This window comes from Rattus rattus, chromosome 11, assembly GCF_011064425.1.
Source record: "Rattus rattus isolate New Zealand chromosome 11, Rrattus_CSIRO_v1, whole genome shotgun sequence".
In the NCBI taxonomy this organism is placed as follows: Eukaryota; Metazoa; Chordata; class Mammalia; order Rodentia; family Muridae; genus Rattus; species Rattus rattus.
In genome coordinates this window covers 27934805-27950348 of record NC_046164.1, presented here as the reverse complement: position 1 = coordinate 27950348, position 15544 = coordinate 27934805, and the positions used below count along the sequence as shown (strand labels likewise).

The 15544-nt window shown below is 37.4% G+C and overlaps 1 protein-coding gene across 1 annotated transcript in view; it reads left to right on the top strand.

Moving 5' to 3' along the window:
* The window catches only part of Gabra2 (gamma-aminobutyric acid type A receptor subunit alpha2), a 135226-nt gene that overhangs the window by 57391 nt on the left and 62291 nt on the right, over window positions 1-15544 (top strand). The window contains exon 4 of the mRNA XM_032917120.1: window positions 4788-4855. Within this exon, the coding sequence (XP_032773011.1) occupies window positions 4788-4855 (68 nt within the window). The remainder of the gene's footprint in view (window positions 1-4787; window positions 4856-15544) is intronic.

Sequence of the window (15544 nt, the reverse complement as noted above, 5' to 3'; positions counted from 1 at the left end):
GTACCTTTATCTTCATTGTAACCAACACTGTCTAATTGAAATTAAGTTGTTCTCACTGGGAGGGGAATTCATGATTGGTTCTGTAAACCGATTTGACCGCCCATGGCTGGAGAGGAGAAACAATTAAATAGATACATCAAGGTTGAGAAGCAATTAGTCAAGCTTGGGTGAGAAAGGATCCTCACCAGTGTGCAGGATGACTCAGGACCTTACCCTAGGCCGTTCACTAGGAACACCCAGGAGGATGACTCATGGTTCCTAAAATGCAGAGATCGAGGCTTCTACCTGCCAGCAAATATCTGCTTACTTTTGATATCCATAGTCTAATGAATCAAAATATTGTAACATACACCAATAACTCAGTTTTACCATGCTCTAACCCATAGACACAAACATGAAATAACTTACAGACCACCTTTGACAAGTCAGTGTCACATGACATATGTAAATTTTTTCTGTGCAATCATATCTCTTTTTAACTCTATTCCTTTTACCTCCCTTATCTTACAAATGATCAAATCATAATCACACATTGAAATCTGGACAGAGAACTATAGAATGTTGTTAGGTATATCAAAGTTTTTCATTATCATCAGAGCATATCATTAATACACACTACTAGTTTATACTTCGATACAGCCATCTACACCAAAATCCGCAAATCTCTGCCCCAAATCCACATTTCCTAGGCTCAGATATCACATAGATAAATATTTGACACTCAACATCAGACACCCCCTTGCTGACTTTCCTGGTCCCGAATGTTCATAGAGGAAATCATTTCCAGTGCATATATTATTTGGAAAGTTCCATAAAATCATAAAGCATAAAGTCATTTTCTTTTCTTTGAGGAACTTTATACATGTGTAGTCCATGTCTTTGTGGCTTCTCTTACATACTTAGGGCTCTGGGGCATATTTTAATTTTCACCTTCCTACTCCTAGCTGGCAGATCCTGACAGCTACCAGATGCTGGTTGTCCCCTTTACTCATTGCTTGTTATGAATATAGGAATGATCATTATTCATACCTTTTTTGTTGGATATCTTATTTATTTACATTTCAAATGTTAGCCCCTTTCAAGGTTTCTCCTCCTGAAAACCCCCATCTCATCCTCCCTAACCCTGCTTCTATGAGGATGCTTCCCCACCCACCCACCCATTCCTGCCTCTTCCCCCTGGCATTCCCTACACTGGGGAATTGAAACTTCACAGGATTAAGGGCCTCTCCTTCCATTGACGTGTGACAAGGCCATCAACTGCTACGTGTGCGGCTGGAGTCATGGGTCCCTACATGTGTACTTTTTGGTTGTTGGTTTAGTTCCTGGAAGCCCTTGGAGGTATGGTTGGTTGAAAGTGTTCTTAGGATGAGATTGCAAATGCCTTCTGCTCCTTCAGTCCTTTCTGTAACTCCTCTATTCTGAAGTCTGGATAAATGCATGTGACCCAAAGGTTTCAGAAAATGGGTCACTATCTCTAGTAACTTTAGAACTTAGTTTGAATGCTAGCAATTTTGCTGAAGACATCCATGATTTCCAAACCTAGGTTGGAAATATTTTTACATATTGCAGTTGTTACTCACATGAATTTGTCCCAGGATTTTCATAATACATTTGTTTTCCTTTATGACTATCAATGCAAAAATACTCAATAAAATTCTCACAAATCGAATCCAAGAACATATCAATATGATCATCTATCATGATCTAGTAGGCTTCATCCCAGGGATAGAGGGATGGTTCAATATACAGAAATCCATCAATATAATCCACTATAAACAAACTCCAAGAAAAAAAAAAGAGGTTCACCTCAGTAGATGCTGAGGAATCATTTGACAAAATTCAACACCCCATCATGATAAAAATCTTGGAAAAATCAAGAATTCAAGGCCCATAACTAAATATAGTAAAAGCAATATACAGCAAACCAGTAGCCAACATCAAACAAAATGGAGAGAAACTTGAAGCAATCCCAGTAAAATCAGGGACTAGACAAGAATGCCCACTCTCTCCCTACCTATTCAATATAGTATTTAAATTCCTAGCCCGAGCAATTAGAGGTCAAGGGGATACAAATTGGTAAGGAAGAAGTAAAAATATCACTATTTGCAGATGATATGATAGTATACTTAAGTGATGTAAACAATTCCACCGGACAATTCCTCTATCTAATAAATAACTTCATCAAAGTGGCTGGATAGAAAATTAACTTAAACAAATCATTAGCCTTCCTCTACTCAGAGGATAAACAGGCTGAGAAAGAAATTAGGGAAATCACACCCTTCACAATAGTCACAAATAGTATAAAATACCTTGGTGTGGCTCTTACCAAGCAAGTGAAGGTCTGTATGACAAGAATTTCAGCAAGAAATAGAAGATCTTAGAAGATGAAAAGATCTCCCAAGCTCATGTATTGGCAGGATTAATACAATAAAAATTGCCATCTCATTGAAAAAATGTAGAGATTTCAATGCAATCTCCACCAAAATTCCAACTCAATTCTTCATAGAGTTAATAAGAGCAATTTGCAAATTCATTTGGAATAACAAAAATCCCAGGGTAGTGAAAATTTATTCTCAACAATAAAAGAACTTCTGGGGGAATCACCATCCCTGACCTCAAACTGTATTACAGAGCAGTAGTGATAAAATCTGTATGGTTTTGGTACAGAGACAGGCAGGTAGATCAATGGAATAGAACTGAAGACCAAGAAGTGAGCCCATATACCTATGGTCACTTGATCTTTCACAAAGGAGCTAAAACCATCCAGTGGAAAAAAGATAACATTTTCAATAAAATGTGTTGGATCAACTGGCAGGAAGCATGCAGAATAATGCAAATTGTTCTGTTCTTATTTCTTTGGACAAAGCTTAAGTCCAAGTGAACCAAGGTCCTCCACATAAAACCAGATACACTGAAACTAATAGAAAAGGGAAGAACCTCGAATAGGGCTAAATTTCCTGAACAGAACACCAATGGATTATGCTCTAAGATCAGCAATATACAAGTGGGAACTCATAAAATTGCAAAGTTTCTATAAGGCAAAGGACATTGTCAATAGGACAAAACATTATTCAAATCTTTTGCATTGCACAATTTTATTGTTTCTCTTCCCCAATTTTACTTCTCAGACTAAGGGGAACAATCTTTCCTAGGTAGAGCAAAAGCTCCTTAATACTAGGATTTCTCTTCCCTGGAGCATTTTAATTAGATGTTTATGATATCTGAATTTTACGTTATTTATATCTTCAATAAATATAGTGGCATGTTTGATGTCTTATAAAATGCAAATCTTGAGTTTAATTTTAGACTTTCTTCATGATAACACATAGTTGTATCAAAGTGGAAATTCTTGACTTTTGTTAGAAAATAATTCCAGGTTTTAATAGAGCATGAAAAATATCAAGCACAGGACATTTCTAAGTATGGGATCTAGTATTTCTGCACAGGTTGCATTCCCAGAAACCTATGTGTGTCTTTGACAAGTATTGGCAGGAAAACAATGGCATTGAATAATTTATGTGCTGAGGTACAATACAATAGAATTAAATATAGTTTAAGCAGTGAGATTGTATAATGGGGAATAAATTTGTTAATCAATATACTTTCAACATATTTTCATATAGACTATAGAGCAAGTAGAAATACATTGATAATAGGAATCTAAATTTGCTATATCCTCATCTATTGTCCATTGTGGTACAGTTCCTTGGCTTAGCAGAAGTCTCAGAAATCATAGGATTTGGGTTTTAAAACTGGACTCTGTCTATACTTGGTGTGGGTCTTTGACATCTTTTCATAGTTTATGTGAAATACTGTATATACCACAGGGATGTAACAGAGAATCTATAGCTTTGACATAAAAATTATTCTATACCAATTTCTTTGAAGAACAGCTAGTGCAGTAAAATTTGTAATTGTTTCTGAAATCTGTGTCCTAAAAATTCTTTTACTTAAAACTTACCTTCTTGTTTCAAGATTGTATGCATAGATTACCCCTTTGTAAATTAATGCCCATTATTGGATAGGAAAGATGTTATTATATTGTCCATGTGGAAGTACAATCTTTACAAATGATGCCTTTATTGTTTTAAGTTGAGTTTGAGTGTCTAAATTATCAAGTTAATTGTTAAATTTTGTTAATTGTTTTATAGTTCATATTTATATAATTTTAGGATCTAATTCACTTGAACATTAGCATTTCAGAATGCTATAAAGACATTTATAGAGCCATTTCGAAAAATAATCCAAATGGATTAATTAAGTTATTTTAATATTCATATTATTAAGTGATAAGGTTATATATAAATATGAGGCACATTTATTTATAATGATAGACAACTTGTTTATATTTTATTTTACAGAAAGACATTGATTTTTAGGCAAAATAATTAGTCTGGAGTACAAACAATTAATCTCAGTCATCGTAAAATGACATCTGAAATGTTAGTTTAATCATCAAATTTATAATATCACAGAATAACTTCGGTCTATTGTCAACATTTATGACAAAACTTTGACTTATTTACTCAAGATGGTTTAAAGAAGTTATTTATAATTAGCAACGCAATATTTAAAAAGGAATTTTGATCAAGCATCCTTCTAAAGAGGAAGGTCAAAGTACTTCTAGACATAAGTTCTGTTGGTTGTGAAGATTATCTTCACACAGTATCAAGTGTATCTTGATACTGCTTTATCACTCACCTCTGTATCATACTGTGTACTCAACTCCTTTTCTATACGGATTTCACTATGTATAATCTATGTCCACTTTCTTTTCTTCCTGTTAGACAGTATTACTGAAGTCTTCACCAACATCTATGTGACCAGTTTCGGCCCTGTCTCAGATACAGATATGGTGAGTTTACCTTTTCTGAATGTTAAATACATTTTTTTAACTTATTTGGTAAATGATGGGAATTTACAGTCAGTACATATTTTTATTGTCATAGAATTCTACATGTAAAACATTTCTAGCCACATTAGCAGAAAATTGAGGATGTGTTTCCGGTTTGTGGAACACAGCTCCAGAATGTTTAAATAAGCTCTCTTTTTTCTATCCTCTCCCTCTCTCTCTCTCTCTCTCTCTCTCTCTCTATATATATATATATATATATATATATATATATATATATATATATATATTATTATATATATATATATATGATATATATTCTAATCTTACCTACTTAGTTGCAAAGTGGCATACAATTAAAATATAAGAAGGACAATTACATTGTTAGCCATGATTCCCTAGAATTAAGGCACTTATTTGCCTGACTTCTAAATGACTGATGAGTTTTATGGGTAGTTGATTTACAACAACAACAACAACAGGAAAACATGTTGTTACATATGCAATCTACCCCTCTCTGTGAATCACCAGCTTTTATTTTCACTGTTTGATTTTATTTTCCTTCACTTTTAGGAATTTACACCAGAGCTAGGGAGTCATTAACTACTGTGCTACCTTCAATGGTCAACCTGAAATATTAGTCTGTCTGCACAATAGATCAATGCAAGTGGACAGGACCTTGAAGTGATGTCAAGCCCATTCTTATAATAGCACATACACCAAGTCTTATAGCCTGGTTGAAAACTTTTTTTTTTTAGTTTTAGTAAGACTAGTCTTAGTAAATGCTCAAAGATTCTAGATGTTTCCACAAATAACTAGATTATATGTAAAGACACAGGGAATGGCAAAATTTTATGAAGCATTATTTTGAAAAACTTGAGGCATAACGTACACATTATGTAGTTTCAATGGTTACATTTATGTCTAACTACTAGCTAAAATAGAGAAATATTATCAAATGATTAGATACCAGGAATTATGTAACTCTTTTGTTAATTGTATTAAGAATATAAGAAGTAAGTTATTGTAGCAAGAGTTTTGATTTGTAAAGGGAATATTTTCACCTAATAATCTCATGAATGGAGAACATATTTATTTATAATCAATTTCTAGTAGCATCCTCTGTTTCATGTTTTGAGATTTAGAACAAAATACTGTGGACGCATACACCTACAGTATCAGCATTTCCGAAGTTGAGGTTTGTTTCTGAAGTAAACAAGAGAGGAGTGTGAGGGAGAGAGGAGGAGGGAGAAAAATGAGCAAGAATGGACAACACATATTATTTCTGGAAAACTCTATGCAATTGTTTTCCTTCTAGTAGTGATAAATTATATTAACTTTCTATTTCTATGCATTTTGACCATTCAAAGGCATTTTAAAGTGTCAGAAATTTACTGTAAGGACATAGCCATGAAGAACTGAACTAATTTTTAATAAGTCTAAATTTCACTTGAAATACTTCAGTATTTTTGTTGAAAAAAGTACTTAGTATTCTCAAGACATATTTTTATTTGTGGAAACTCTTGTAATTTACAGTAAATATTAGAATGTGCTCATGTTTCCAACTATCTTTAAATTGGATTCATTTGAGTGGACTTACACTTGATACCATTTAAATAAGGTATCAGTTTTTGATTGTTTAGATTTCTTTGTGTATTGGGGAGCAAACACATCTTAGGGGTATGTGTGTTTGTGTGTCTGTGTGCTTTTGTTTGTTTGTGTGTCCGTGTGTGTGTGCATTGTACATGTGGGCACATGCTTGTGTGCATGCTCATGCACGCAAGCATAATCATGTTCATTTATTTTAATTTTTTCTTGCTTTTTTTCATTTTAAAAAATTATTTTATTTATTTACATAACAGCCATGGTCCTCCCTCCCACAGTTTGCTTCTGAGAGGCTGTTTCCCCTCCACCCCCAGGCATCTCCCTTCCCTGGGGTCTTCAGAGTCTCCAGGATTAGGCACATCTCCCACTGGCCAGATCAGAGAGTCTTCTGCAATACCTGTCCCAGGGGCCTCAGAGCAGTTGATGTATGCTGCCTGGTTGGTGGATCAGTCTCTGAGAGCTCACAGGGGTCCAGATTAGTTGAGATTGCTGGTCTGCCTATGAGGTTCTTCTCCCACTCAGCTTCTTCAATCCGTACTGTGATTCAACCACAGGTGTCCCCCACTTCAGTCCAATAGTTGGGTGTAAATATCTGTCTCAGTCATGTAACTGGTAGAGCCTCTTAGAGGACACCATGCTGGGCTCCTATCTGTAAGCATATCATAGCATCAGTAATAGTGTCAGTCAACCCTCCCCCCACTCCCCCACCATGAGATGTCACCAGAATGCCTTTCCTCCAGTCTCTACTCCTTTTTTATGTCTCTGTATTTCTTTTAGACCGGAACAATTTTGGGTCAGAAAAATTTCTGACAATGGATTGGTAACCCAGTCCTTCCATTTGAGACTCTGTTTATCTACTGGAGGTGGACTCTCACAATAGAAATACCAATGAGAATATTCATATAGAAGGGGGAAATTTAATGGAAACTCACCACAGGCAAAATCTACTGACTCATGGGAGAAGAAATAACTTTTCCCAGGGATCAGTGCTCCTACTGATTGGCCAATTCTAATTGGTTAGCCTGGAAACCATATACACAGCAACCACAAAACAGAGATAGCAGGGATTTGTTGTTACTGTTGTTTGTGTACACACTCACACCTACACAATAACATTTGTGTATGTATATGTGTGTATATGAAACAATAATAACTGGGGCCAAAGGAGGCTGCTGCAACTACAGGTGGGATTCATGGGAGCTGATGGAGGAGGAGTACCTGAGAAAGGCTATCAGGAGGGAGAAGAGAAAGGGGAAGGCAATGCCATCCTGTTTCAACTTCAAATATAATTTTTAAAAGTAAGACAGGGCCTACAAGAACACTGGGAGTAGGAAAATCTCATCTAAAGCATTATTAACTACCAAGACGTCTGATGTGCACTTAAATGGCTACAATAGCACTTAGAGCAAAGTAAAGGAGAACAACAGCATGCACGTGCAGCTGCAGCTTGAAGCAGGGGATGAGGGAGGGCAAAAGAATGCAATCCTCCCAGACTGAGCTCACAGTTCAGTGAAGAGAGTCAGCAGCCAGGAAAGTCAGGCTGCAGCTGCTGAAGGAACATGTGAAGGGATGCTTGTTTCCAAACACTGCCTTGCCTGGTGCTGAAGAGTCCCAGCATGGTAGTCCTAAAAGCTTTGCCCCAGAAAACACCAGGAAAGAATCAGGAAGTAAAGCTTTCTCCTCTTGACATGACATCGGAGTATTCCTCCAGATACCTCATTTGACTGGACCAGATACTGCATAGCTGAAAAAAAAGGAAATATTCCATCTCCCAATCTAAGTAAGGGAAAGGCGGTCATAGGGAGGCTTGGAGGTGAGACAAAGTACCGAGCCCAGGGACACATAGTAGCATAGAATGGAAAGATGATTTAAAGTGAGGGAGAGGTACTAATTCAGTCATTGAGAAGCTTTTATATCACATTTGTCCAGGTCCAGGAAAGAAATATGGAAGTAGTGAACATTTATTTTAAAAGTGTTGTGTATACATATTTGTATACATATACATATACTTATCTGTTTATAATTCTACATAAATACACTATACATATATGCAAGTTATAGATCACATTAACATACATGCTTACACTCCAAGTCTGCTAGAGAAGATTAATGTGATGTAAAAAGAAATTGGAAGTGATATAAATATAACTCTCATGCATGAAATTCCCCAAAAAATAAAAGTAGAAAACAGGAAACAAGTGAAGTATAAAAAAGGGTCCTCGTCAACTTTGTGATGAGAAATGACTCAGTTTTCATGACAAGATGAAATAATTTATTCTTGATGGATACTCCTTTTGGTGAAAAGTAAGAAAAATAATGAGGACAAGTTTGAACTTGTGTTTACTGACAACAGAAGAAATCTAAACAGACGTGCAGCAATTGGGGGGAAAAGTGCATTCATTTTATAACCTACAACTAGAAGAAGATATGGAGGCAAATGGCTCATGTCTAATAAAAGCCTTTAGTTAATAAGTCAAATAATGAAGATATTTAATTTCCTTTTTACTAGTGTAACTGCTGTGCTTTCCATGAAGTACATAATCCGTAGCAAAGCCTAACTAAACTCCTAGGCCCTCCTGTTTAGGTCAGTGATGTAGATTCATTCTGACACCAACATGAAAGAAAATAGCAGCATAGCACAAAGAATTAAGAACCAAAGAAAAAATACCCATGCTCACATATACACATGTGCACATGCACATAAACATGCAGACACATGCTTACTTTTGGCTATCAAAAACTCATTAACCAGTGTAATTGTCCAAAGAAAGTTGTGGGTCTGAATTATAATTAGTGATTCTAATTATAGTGTCTGCAGTTAAGTTAGAAATCTTTAATTTCAACCTTTGAAAATTAATGAGTAAGAAGGTAATTAAGCATTAGGATGTACTGGTAGTTAACAATGGACAAAGTTTACAGTAGGCGTTCACACTACAGCCATTTCTCCCACGCCTGACCTCCCTCCATGAATTTCCATATAAAGAAATGTATCTATGCCCGACCTCCCTCTCTCCATGAATTTCCATATAAAGAAATATGTCCTTTCCACAAAACTTATGTTTTGATTTCTTTTCCTGTATTGGTGAACATTTCTCAGCATGTGTATATTTTGTGACATTCGTGACATGAGCAGTGTAGCTACAAAATGTTGTACCCAGGCTTACAAAAGAACCACAGCTTAGGTGGTCGCCCCTAGCTCAGTGTTAATGCTATAGCAAGGAAATTTTGGAGTGTGATTGTGAGTTCTCATACACTGTGCTATCCTTTATATTATTAACAAATTAGACATTTGGGCGACTGTGAACTTCATGTATTAATTACATTGGTCTGCTTGGGTCATATGTTTATTCCTCTCTGTAAATACGCATACAAAGTAGAAATTCCAAGAAGCCAATGAAGTATTGTGTAGTACAGAAGTACAGAAAGCCGTGAGATACGAGTGGCTAGTGGAAACCTCATTCTGGGCTTCCTTGTTATCTTTCTTCACATCGACATTTGCAGGTATAATTGGTCCAGGGAACTTGGGATGCGGTGTGTATCAGAATTGAAGTTAGCATCTTTGCCAACTTTAAAACTGGCATTTTAGTTAGTTTGCAGCCCCTCCGAGGAGAGGAACTCCTCAGGAAGACCAACAGAATCAACTAACATGGACCCTTGGGACTCCCAGAGACTGAACCACCATCCAAAGAACTGGACCAAGACTTCCCTGCACAATTATAGGAGATGTGCAGCTTGGTTTGCATGTGGGTGTGGGATATGTTCTTCTAGCTGGGCTGCCTTGTCTGGCCTCGGTGGGGAAAAGGCATCTAGCCTTGCAGAGACTTGAAGTGTCAGTGTGGGGAGATACCTAGGGGGAGCCACTCTCTCAGAGGAGAAGGGAATGGGGAAATATTGAGGGAGGGGCTGACAGGGACATGGGCAGTGAGTGGGGTGTAAAATGAAAAAGTAAAAAAAAAGTTAGTTTCAAGCTTATTATTGATGCTTTGATATGAGAAGTTTAGGCTTGAAGAGCACTTTCATACATCAGATATTTTCCAGCCCCATGAAAACATGTAAAAATGCTTCTCAAACTAAAACAATCACAAATATATTATTGGGATAGTCTGGAGTTTCTAGTAAATTAGGCGTTTCCCTGGTGCCTCTCAAAATTGATGTGCACTAGGTTGAGAGTATGATACATTCATTGGTAGACTTGTACCTTAGAGTCCGTGTGGTCCTCAGAAACCTGTAATAGATGTCAGATGTGGGGAGAAGCAAAAATAAGCTAGAAAGAGACCGTCTTAGCCAAGACATGACTGTCAGCTGAGGTGGGACAGGATAAGATGGTGGTAGAAGACGAGAAATAAGGCAGTTAATTAAACTTCGCTATGTATGCAAGTGATGACTTCTTGACCTACTGGATGTAGAAGCTGAAGAAAAAATGCAGAATGAATGTCTGGGGGGAAGGTAACAAATCCAGAAAAAAAGAGTAAGTGAAGATGAGTTTAGAATGAGTCCACCCATTACTTTTCAGGGGGCGGGAAGGGTTTTGTAAATTTAGAACATCCATATTCGATGTCCTGGTTTCCTTTGGACTGAATGACATTTCCCATGCTCCCCATTCTGTTGGGTAAGTTACTTCCTATTCAATTATAGGAAATGGGCTACTTGAATTCGAGTCCATTTTAATCTAAAACTTGTAGGACTGGAGACATGGGTCGTCAGTTAAGAGTGCTTACTGCTCTTCCAGAGGACCCGGATTTGGTTCCCAGCACTCCCTTTGAAGGTTCATAACTGCCAGAACACCCCAGTTTCAGAGGCTCTGACACCATTTTCTGGCCTCTTTACAAATTGATACATGGGTGGCAGACACACGGAACACAGCAACAAAGAGACACATACGCATAAATTACAGAATGTACATATTTCAAATAAAATCAGAATCCAGACATGACTGAAAAAGAAGTTTAACACTGGTCCCCATCACCCTGTACCTCCCGACTGCGGGTGCAGCACCATCAGCTGCTTTCTGCTCTGACTGCAAGGCTCTTTCACTGTGATGGGCTCTACCCTGAGACTGTGAATCAAAATAAATGCTTTCTTTCTAAACATAAATTAGTGAATGAAAAGTCCAGAGACCGAATGCTTGATTCCTAGATTGCAAGTCTGGAGGAACCTTTGATTTTAAGCAAGCAATCCAGAAATTGCATATATAAATGAAGAAGAATTAAATTTACTCATTGCCACAAACACCCATACTTTCTCTAAGACATATCCTACAGATAGACTGGTGGGCATGAGATGGTCTCAGGTCCTGTGGTGGGATCTCTACAGTAGTAACAAGAAGAGGAAGATGCATCTTAAAGAATATTGCTGAAGTGGTGAGATGAAAACTACCCCCTTTTCTGTGGCAAAGCTGAGAAAAAAATGCTTAAATATGTCATTAGATTAAGAACAAGGAGGTGTTTGCTGGTGGTGGCGAAAGCGGCCAGATTGCAGTGGGCGGAGGCATGTGGGAAGTGAGGAAGTAGAGAAAGAATGGAGGCAACATTTTTTAAGCAGCGTGGCTGAGAAGGAGCCTGCACAGAGGGCAGCAGTTATACGGCACTAACTCTCAGCGAGGCTTTATTTTTAAAGATTGCGTTGAACTTCTCACTGTTCTCTGAACATGCCATCATTGCTAACAGCTTGCTGCCCTTGGACACATTTTTTTCTCCATACTTGTTATACTGATCTACTGCTTTGCCAACTGGATTTTTTTTTAATGTAGTCAAGGCTAATATCAAACTTAACTTTCTCTAGTGCCTTTTGGGGGGAATCTTCAAAATAGTAATTTTTCTTTTTCTTGTAATTCACTTTGTAGTTTTCTTAAAATGTGTGTGTGTCTCTGTCTCTGTCTCTGCCTCTCTGACACTCTGTCTCTCTGCCTCTGTGTCTCTGTGTCTCTGTTTCTCTGTCTGTCTCTGTCTCTGTCTTTCTGTTTTTCGGTTGTCTGTCTGTCTGTCTCTCTCTCTCCTCTCTCTCTCTCTCTCTCTCTCTCTCTCTCTCTCTCTCTCTGTGTGTGTGTGTGTGTGTGTGTGTGTGTGTGTGTGTGTGTGTGTGTGTTTATGTCTGTCATATAGATCATTGTCTTGTTTACCGCAGTTTGGGCTGTGAAAAGGCGTAGTTGTGTCCATATATTTCGACAGATTTAAAAGATGCTGCGTCCATGATGGACTTGAGACCAGAGGTATCTACATATAACCAGGGTGTGTCTTCAGATTACTCAATGCATAATAGTATGATAATGGTTTTACTTAAGTTTTTAGGGGTAGACATGTTAGTGGAGGGAATATGGACAAAGGATCTAGAATTCTCAAGATTTCCAGGGAAAAAGTTTAGCAGGAGACTGTCAAGCTGAAGAACAGACCTCTATATCACAAATTGTAGATGCACTCTCCATTTAGTGAAATGTGAAGTTCACTGCTACTAGAGCCATGCACAGGGAAGATGGCCTGGGAACGTCATCACAGTCTGCCCAGGAGGGCTGCTGGAGCTAAATGAGGTCCCAAAGATACATAAATATTCCAAATAGAACTTTACAACAATACCAGATTCCAGATTCCAGACAACAAGCTTACTTGTCATGTGTTCATATTCATCTGTGTAATCTGACTCATTTAGAGTCACATAAAACAATATAAAAATACACATGTGCCTACCATGAACTTCTTGAGGGATCAAGGGTTAAGGCTTCTGTGCATAAGAAGAACATCTGCATTAACACCTGCATTATCTTTTCACATCTGCTTCTGTTTATACCATTGTCTCTGCTCAGAACCTCACTACTCAGAATACTTACAGTATGTTTTACTTCCTGTGATTTCCCTCATTCATTCATCCACTCATTCATTCACCCACTCATTCATTCATTCACTCATCCATCCATTCAACTTCATCCAGGGAGCAATTACTCTTGACATCCAGTCATCCAGGCAGGTTGTTAGATATTGTTAACCTAGTCATGAAAAGGAAGTTATTAACTGTGCTTTCAGTGTGGTGTAGGAGATGGTCAAATATAGAGAGCTGATAAAGAGTGAAGGTGACACTTACCAGTGAATTACATGGGGAGCCATGACATGATACTCCAAAAGGTTGCATGTATGTCAATCCTACTGAAGTGCAATGTGTGTGCATGCAAGTGTGTGAGGAGGGGATTGGTTGAACAAGATAGAAGAAGGTAGGAAGACACAACATGGGAGTCTGCCATAGTGTTTCAAAGCATTTTAGAAACTCAAATGACCAAATTCAGGAATGCTCTATTTTTTCAGAACATTCCTGCTCTGTGACAGCATCTTACTCCATCCCACAGCTTAAGGGATGTCAGGCTAATGTGTGTACACATCAAAATGTTGTGTGCACTATCTAATTCCTCTCCTTCCCACATATGGGGGGGGTGTACCGTGAGGAATGGCTTGCCACCTATGTTTCTTCTCCTCTTATGGAACGATACAGAATGGAGGCAAAGAGAAGGAAGCTTAGAAAAAGGGGAGAATGTATTCTTATTTGTCTGATTCTACTAGTGATTAATCGATGCTCTTTGTATTACAGATATCTTTTATATAAATGTTGGGTACAGATGGAACTTCTCCTCTGATTGCTGTTAATTGTAAAATAATTGTCAACCACTCAAGGTGGTTCTCTGGTAGGATTCTGCTGAGGTGTTCTACACAGCCTCTAACCTTGGTCCTTTGCTTTGTCAGAATTTGCTGTTGCTTTGGCTTTTTGACCTTCTACTTTAAAGGTGATCTGTGCCAGTTGATGTCCCTGTTGTCGAACTTTTCCCCAGTATTTCTGTATATTACACTTTATCTTTTTTTAAGAGCTTTAGCAGGCTGATTCTGTTATCATATTTTCCAAAATTCACCTGAAATAAAACCAGACTGAATAATCTGTTTTCTAGTAATTTCTCTCATCTACCTAATTTAAGAGCCTGTTCTTAGCATACATTTCATATTATATACCACCATTATAACTTTTCAGTTAGTAATTGAGTTTCTTTTGTGGGTGCAAAGAAGATACATTTTCATGATGTACTATGACGATACTTATAATTATCTTTTGTGGAGAACTCTATTCTATTTACCATAATGGCAGTTCTAATTTTAACCTTCACCCTTACTGTGCAAGATAGGGTTCCTTTTCTTCATAGCTAAGCCACCACTGACCTATCATCTTTTTTAATAACCTATCTTATTCATATGTCTTTGTGGTGTTCATTTTCTTAGTGATTCATTATATTGAATGACCTTTTATGTACTTGTAAGCTATTTTTAATGTTTAATTAAAAAAAACTCAGCATTTAGGATTTTTAGGCATTTATTTAAATTGTGTTGTTCTGTTGCTGAGTTAATGTTTCTTCCAATCTATGCATTAGATACAAAACCATATTTACTAACTATACTAAACCATATTTAAATATGGTTTTTACTTAGATATTTGGTGCATTAAATATTTGAGAGTAAATTATTTGATAGAGAAGAACACACTCCCATAGTTGTGTTCCACTGTTTTTTTCCCTAGAATTTTGCACTTTCATATGTTTTATTGTTCAAATCACTCATCTCTTATGAGTTTACTTCTTTTTATGGTAGAAGAAAAGGACCCTCTGACTCTTGTGCACCCATATTCTCAGTTTCCCCCACAATGGAAAGAACCAAACTGTTAAAGATTTTATATTCAGAGATGATAAAACTCAATTCACAATAACCATTCCTGTAACTTACTGGCCCTTTTCTGGTTTATGATGTAAGAGTATTTAACTGTGGTTTCCTGCTGTAGGGAGCGGCTAAAGATGGCGCCGACATCCGGTGGTCGTTTGTGGTAAACACCCACAGCACATGTGTTGGCATACCTCCAGCACCTACAAGGCCAGGGTGATATTCATGCTAAATAGGTTATTTCATACTCCACGAATCCCCAGTGGACAAATTTACAGCCACAGTCTGTTTTATATATAAGACAAGTGCCTTTATTCCTCGGGGTCCCCGTATTAACAATTAGGTGTTCCTACAATAAAGGCTGCCAAGAAGAGTCCGACGGTGTTGCGTCTTCCTTGCTGGTCAGGGT